General features: G+C 43.2%; 1 protein-coding gene across 2 annotated transcripts; it reads left to right on the top strand.

The window, feature by feature from the left end:
- The first annotated feature begins 1,645 nt into the window (after positions 1 to 1,645).
- LOC109466923 (D-dopachrome decarboxylase-A-like) lies at positions 1,646 to 6,166 on the top strand. 2 transcript variants are annotated; one of them, XM_019764797.1, is made up of 4 exons: positions 1,646 to 1,701; positions 2,998 to 3,150; positions 5,167 to 5,342; positions 5,631 to 6,166. In XM_019764797.1, exons 2-4 carry the CDS (start codon positions 3,043 to 3,045, stop codon positions 5,713 to 5,715), a joined length of 369 nt encoding a protein of 122 aa, XP_019620356.1. In that variant the 5' UTR covers positions 1,646 to 1,701; positions 2,998 to 3,042; the 3' UTR covers positions 5,716 to 6,166. The 2 variants fall into 2 exon arrangements, with proteins under 2 accessions (XP_019620356.1, XP_019620357.1); XM_019764798.1 differs by having other exon boundaries at positions 1,663 to 1,701; positions 3,035 to 3,150.
- Positions 6,167 to 7,198: the final 1,032 nt, after the last annotated feature.

Here is a 7,198-nt window from a genome sequence, read left to right as displayed (position 1 = left end):
CGTGGGGTTCTCCCCAAACTCACCGTAGCCCAGCTACGCTACGGCCCCAGGCCGTTGTTTAGCTGACATGCGGCCCCAGGCCGGTGTAGTCCGAAGTTGTTGGAGAAGTGGTCGAAGCCGGTGGTCCCTCCCGTACGCGCAAGTACAGTAGAACTCACCGTAAGCGTAGTATTGCCGTCTTCTAAGTACTTCTCGAGGATGATGCTGCGGGTGGCGCCGATAAACTTAAAGCTAGCTGGTGTCTGACCCAGGAGAAATGGTCGTTTTCCCCTGGTACGTTGCCGGCGGGTCCACCTCGCCGTCTTGGTGCCGCTTGAAGAGGAGGACGCAGAAGCCTAAAGGCCTAACTCGAAAAAGCACAGAGTTACACAACTCAAATACGACACAAAACGATAAAAAACAAGTCTACCGCCGTAACAAAAGGACACAAAAACGTGCCAGGTGCTGGCGAGCCACAACTATGTGCACCCGCGCCGCCCGCTGTACAGAAATGCAAATCCACAGAACAAAAGGATGGCACATGGCTACCACAAAAAAACACTGAACCACAAAACCAAACGAAACACAAGAAACAAACCCCTAGACGTTCTAAACACAGCTTAAAACATCGCCGTTCACTCCGTTGCCTCTCTTCGGACTACTCCTGAAGACTTCTCGGCTCGGTGAGGGACGGCTGGCACGCCGCCATAGCGTGCTGAGGACCGACTGCTGAGGAGCTAAAAACTGACATCCGGCTGCGCAGATGAGGTCGCGACAAGTGAAGGATAGAAGAGTGATGACGTCATAGGTTGTTGACCTCTCGCGAGATTTCGCGATTGGTCAACTTTAATATGACGTCAGTGGGAATAAGAGGACAATTAAAAATGTCATAAAGATGGAGACATTGTAGTCAGTGCTGTAGACGTAAACAACTGATACTGGAGGTCGTTGTCGGATTTAGTTGTTCCAAATTTTCTCAAGCCCTTGGCCCATAGATATGGGTTATTGCTAATTAAAAGGACTGCTGAGCTTGTCCCCTGATTGGCCTATAGGTACGACGCTTATACGCCTTTATACAAAATATCAAAGGGCTTAAATGCAGGATTTTTCGAATACCCATCAAACGAAGAGCGTAATTATCCCTTTTAGGTGGGCTTTTTATTTTAACGATAAAAACTCCTTGTCCTTTCCATAAAGCACTTTTTAAATTCTTTTTTATCCTCCAAGGGGAAACGTAAGTAACGCTCATCGGTACTATTAAGCTTATAGATTCTAAAAGCATAAAACAACATTTGCAGGCACTATTATTTAAAGTAAGGACTGAGGGTGGCTGAAAAAAAATGTCAAAATAATTTGTTTATGTACCTCTTTTTTCGTAATCTCGTATGCTTTGTTTTTTCTCAAACGTTAACGTTGCTATTTGCCGAAAAATTCACCCAAAAAAACAAGTGCCAAGTTGCAGTTTCGAACGCTAAGATGTCATATGGACCGGCAGCCTGACCAATCAGGGGCCCGCGCGGTGGCGCGAAAGTTCCGTTGCACGACCAATCCGCGTTCTCTCATTACTATAATGTATTTACTTGCAGCCAATGAGAGTCAATGTCTACGTGTCACAGTTCACGGCAGAGTTTTGGCGTGTGTTTGTCTATGATGACGTAGATAAGGTCGGTCAAAGGTGACAGTCAGCTCACAGTCCACCTGTATCCTACATACAGCAGTAAGGTGAGTCCGTTATGGGTATAATTTCAAGCCTCCGTTTTTGATTGTAGTTTATATAGTAATGAAAGAAATGACCTTTTTTAGATATATTACTAGTACGTTTCCATACTTCCAATACTTGTCTAATATTGAAAAATTTATCTTTCTTATGCGCTTTGATCATCCTGTACTATACAAACTCATCTTAAATTATATTTTTAACATCACAAAGAAACGAGAAGAAGCCGAACCTCTGTATTAGAGTAATTTTAGAGCTGTTTGTAATACAAACATGTATATTACCTATTTCATCTGTTGACCTGTACTTAGCCCGATAGGGCATGAATGTACAAGAGAGGTTATTATTATTATTATAATGTGGGCATTTTTATTAACTTAACTGCTTCACAGTTATATCTAAACTAAAGCAAATGCATATCACAAATAGTATCAAATATGATTTTTATATGTACATTTTTTTATGATGTTCAAGTGTTTTAAGAAATGAATTCCTGGTCTAGGTCTGGTATTACGTACGATGTATTGCCTAAAAACAGATAACGGCTATGGGCTCTAGTGCGTTGCTGATACTGGAATCTCCCAATGTCAAAATGGATTTTAAGTCAGTTGATCTGTGAGCCACAGCGACCTTTGATTTCACACATGACTTTTAAAGTCTGTACTTTGAACTGCACGCTCCATGCGGTGTATTTACGAAGTGCAGCGTTGACCGATATTTAAAACAAAACAATTCAAATTCGCGTCTCTCATGGATACTCAGAACACTTGATTCTCCGGTGTTGAGCCAAATCTTTGAGCTGCCACATACACGAGGTGTCATGTTTTTAGGATTAGGGTTGGTGTTAGAGTTTGGGTTAGGGCTAGGGCTAGAGTTGGGATCATTGTTCAGGGCTAGGGTGAGACTTACGATTAGGGTTAGATTAGGTTTAGTCTCCCACATCACGACTTAACCCCTCCCACCCCTTGTCTCAGGTATATTGGAAAACCCCAAGTAGTGTTGGTGCCAATGTATTTAGCAGGATCACGTATTTGGCTTAACACCGGACGTGTGAGGTCAACCTCCGGTCAAAGGTCGTTGGAAGTCGGTACCTGCCCCCTGTCCCACCTTTTCTTAAATTTGTGGGTTTGGGGAAGTTAAAAGAAGAAGAATTTTTTGTCTGTAAGTTTTGATTGGGATAAATTATGGAGGTTTGATTAGTCAACGCATTTCGAACGTTGTTATGTAACGAACAGTTTGAGATAATTGTATTTTGTCTTCCACAGCATTTGCACTACAATATTTACAAATTTCACATACAGGTAGCCTTGTATACCGACCCCTCCCTATTTCCAAAAGGAAAAGACATGCCGGTGGCTCACATCAAGACCAACCTGTCCCCAGACCAGATCAGCGATGAGTTCATGAAAGAGACATCCAAGATGATCGCCGAGCTTCTTAACAAGGAAGAATTGGTAAAAGCACAATCTTCTAGGCATTCACCAATTTCACACTTCCCATAATGCCTAGTAACGGTCACGGATATGCAGGGATATGACGTAAGACCACCCCCCCTTTCCTCGATGTAATATTTCCAACAAATTCTATCGACAAACTGGTCAACTATTGTTTTGAATTATTTATCTAGTATAAAGCACATGCCATAATTGCATTTTTGTTGGAATTAGAGAAAATGACGTACCTTCTATCGTTCCACCTTCTACCGAAGACTCTCCTACTCGGTAATGCATGCGACCGTGCGAGTAGGAGAGTCTTCGGTAGAAGGTGGAACGATAGAAGGTACGTCATTTTCTCTAATTCCAACAAAAATGCAATTATGGCATGTGCTTTATACTAGATAAATAATTCAAAACAATAGTTGACCAGTTTGTCGATAGAATTTGTTGGAAATATTACATCGAGGAAGGGGAGGTGGTCTTACGTCATATCCCTGCATATCCGTGACCGTTACTAGGCATTATGGGAAGTGTGAAATTGGTGAATGGCTTGGAAGAAATTATAGGCTAGTGTTTGGAAAGATTTGTTTTAGTTTTCTGTTTGCTAATGAGTGGTTTTCGAAATAGGTCCAGATCATGCGATGGTCTATCCAAAACATGCAACGAACAATATTCATCCATGGAATTTTCGCATTTTTAGAAACGGTCGAAAATTCATGCGCGCGCGGATGTCATCAAAATATACTAGTACGCAAATCAACAGAACGAGCCTTGATATAGATCTAGTGCGAATCCTTACATGATTCGGATGCTGACTTCAGCTTCGGTCCCAATTGCGCCGGTGCCCGTCGGGGATGTAGCCCCGGCCGGCCCCCGTCAGGCTCAGGAGTCGGGCGGGCATCGGCTGTCGTGGTCACAATAAAAAGTTTTCTTCAGTAGCATTTTGTTAAAAATTTTGTCACCCTCTTTGGTTGATCTCCGGCAGGCACCCGGCAGATTCTCTGACGATGTCTTGTACTGACCTATATGTAACATTTTGTTGTGATCCTTTGATCTGTAACGTCACACATTTTACCCGGGTTTACGAAGTACACACCTTTATTCCGTTCATCTGGTCTGTGACGTAACAGATGTGTCCCGGTGGACTGCCGGCAACCGGAGGGGCCCGGGTAGATTTTAAGTCAGGATTAAATTCTTCTCGGGTCCCCGCCGGGCCCAAAAATAGCCCGGTAGCCGCACGGTATCCCGCGGGGTCACGTAGAGGTCACTCCCGAAAGTGCCATAAAACATCCCGGCAACTACCCGGCAGGGCCCCTTTTTCCAATCGGGACCGAAGCATTCCTATCTGACTCTGGCAGATTTGTAGTGCGTATCACTGTTTGCTGCCATTTACTTCAGAGTACGCCTTATATATAATATATGCTAGATGCTTAAATACTTCCGATATATGTAAATACTTTATCTACGTTGTGCTTTTATCTAATAATACATCCACTAGTCAACGTCTAATGTTTTATACTTATATAGATCTAAGTAATGCTTTTAATCTAATCTAGTACCTACGCACAATGTTATCAAAAAATGTAGATCTATGTAATGTTTTAAACCTATTAAGTCACCAACCCGCCATTTTTATCTCAATAGTTTACTACCATTTATGCTGTATTGATGTAGTAGTTAGACTCAATGTAAACAGTCCAAGTACTTCAGCAATGGCTGCGAAGTGGGATCTTTGCCTTCGACAGAAGGCTATGAAATCGTTTTGGCACTGTTTGGCAGATTATGCACGATAAAGTTTGAAGGCATGGTCCGAGGTTCACGATTTTTGGCAGGCAGGTTGTCTTAGTGATGGGCATTGTCAAGGCCAAAAATGGGCTTCGTGGAGGGTTCTTACGTGACTGGAGCTGACCTTTTGTGTTTGCGTTTTTTGTTCGTCAGATAACTCGAGAATCCTTAACTGGTTGTCTATGATTTTTGTATATGAAACAAATAAACCATTAACAGTTATTGTTATTATTATTGATCCTTCCACAGGAGGTGACCATTCAAGTGGACGCCGGGCTGAAGATTCTGCGAGCGGGCTCCTTCGATCCGTACATACAGTTCGAGATAAGATGTATCAAGAAATTCGACGAGGAGAAAGACAAGGAGAAATACTCCAAGGCTTTTACCGACTTCCTGTCCGAGAAACTACCTGTGCAGTACGACAGGTGAGGATGATATCTCCGATGATCCTATTAAAGACTAAGGCCTTGTTCACACGCAAACACGCAAGGTAGCGTCTTATAGATGTAAGAGGTCAACGACCTGCTTGCTGATGCCCCCCTCCCAGCGTATCTCGGTCGAATGCCGACGTGGTCCCGCAAGAGGCGGTGAAGCTCGTCCTAGAATTGACACATTATTCGACCATTACTGCTCTTGAAGCTGCTGCCTCGTATTTTTTGGTATTGCATATGAATAAAGAAATATCACACTCTCCGGTGTTTCTATGTTCCCAGGATCGTGGTGTTTTTCCACCGAGTGAACCCGGAGGACGTCAGCGTAAACGGAACCCTGGTCTCCAGCCTGGAGAAGAAAGAATGACGTTGACGTCACACGTGCTGTTAGACGTCACACGTGCTGTTTTTCTCCCTTTGATCCGTTTATAAAATTCGTTCCTCGTTCCTACGAGCTACCGTAGATTAGACCTATATTAATTAGGCCACACATCAAAGAGGTGCTAGTGTAACGGAAATGAAAAAGAAACCTACAGTGGGGGTCGCTGGAAGACAGACGTAGAATGTCCAGACTGTGCATGAGGTACAAAATGACTAATAAACTGGTGGACGTACCAACCACTAAGTATCTGATACCAGCCCAGAAAAGAACAAGAAACAGTCATGCTTTCAAATATCAGAGTTATCAACCAAGAATTGAGCTGAGGTGTTTAACAACTCGTATTTCCTCAGAACTATCGTAGACTGGAACTCGTTGCCACCAAGCACAGTTGGGGCATCATCACTAGAAAGCTTCAAACAACTCCTGTTGTAATTAAATGTGCAAAGATTGAGTGTAACAAGTTGTTCGGTGTGATATAGCTAGCTGCCGCCGCGCCGCGTGCCTGCGAAGCTGGTGCGTTACGCCGAAGGGCGGTTATACCGGCTATACAGATACAGACACAGATCTAATGATGTCAAAAGTTTAAAAAGTAGGAATCTTGTTTATTTACCCACCTTGTTTTTTCGCCCTATCGCATTCTATTTGGAGTCTGAGGTGGTGTCTTCCACAGAATTTACTCTCTGTGGCCTTAACAAGGTTTATGATCTCAAAGGTTGAAAAGGTAGGCATCTTTTTTATTGGCCCGCCCGTGTTTTTTTGCCCCATCGCATTAGATTTGGAGTCTTCGGAGAATGTCATCCATAAAATTTACTTCCTGTGTCCTTACCCGTTTTTCATCAACACTCACGCCCATGTCCTGCTGGCGATTCTGTTCATTACATGCTGTCTGTGGTGGGTATTTCAGACCCTTTCGGAAAAGGAAGTACTGCTGCTTTTGTTTTACTTTTGTTTCTTCCCTTTGTTTTTCTTAGGCCAAAGCAAGTAAATTTTATGGATGACATCCTCCGCATATCTCAAATCTAATGCGAGCGGGTGAAAAAACAAGGTGGGCCGAAAAAACAAGGTTTCTACATTTTTAAATTTCGAATCAATCATTTTCTTCGTCAGAAAGACTATGAAATTGTCTTGCCGCATTGTGGGCGACTGCGGATTTTGCAATATAACTCTGGCAGGCATGATTCGGCGTCCATGATTTTTGGCAGGCAGATTACCTTTGTTGAGGCCAAAGTCAAGTACAAGTTTCGGCTTCGTGCGGGGTCCGTGCGTCACGTTAGTGCACATTTTGTGTTTGTGGCTTGTGAGCAAAATAACTCAAGTATTTGTAAAATGTTGCTTAAAATTTTTGGTAGGCAGGTTACTATTGTCGGGACCAAGGTTAAGTTTGTTAATGGGCTTCGTGGGGGGCTTCGTTGTCACTGCAGGGGCATTTTCTTAATTTTCTTGTGGGCAGGATAACATGGGTATATTT

This window comes from Branchiostoma belcheri, unplaced genomic scaffold, assembly GCF_001625305.1.
Source record: "Branchiostoma belcheri isolate BF01 breed outbred unplaced genomic scaffold, Haploidv18h27 scaffold171, whole genome shotgun sequence".
Classification (NCBI taxonomy): domain Eukaryota; kingdom Metazoa; phylum Chordata; class Leptocardii; order Amphioxiformes; family Branchiostomatidae; genus Branchiostoma; species Branchiostoma belcheri.
This window is presented reverse-complemented; position numbering and strand designations above follow the sequence as displayed.

Coding starts and splice junctions, on each gene's coding strand:
- LOC109466923 (XM_019764797.1), top strand. CDS start 3,043: ATGCCGGTGGCTCACATCAAGACCAACCTGTCCCCAGACCAGATCAGC. Junction 3,151..5,166: donor TTCTTAACAAGGAAGAATTG/GTAAAAGCACAA, acceptor ATCCTTCCACAG/GAGGTGACCATTCAAGTGGA. Junction 5,343..5,630: donor CTACCTGTGCAGTACGACAG/GTGAGGATGATA, acceptor CTATGTTCCCAG/GATCGTGGTGTTTTTCCACC.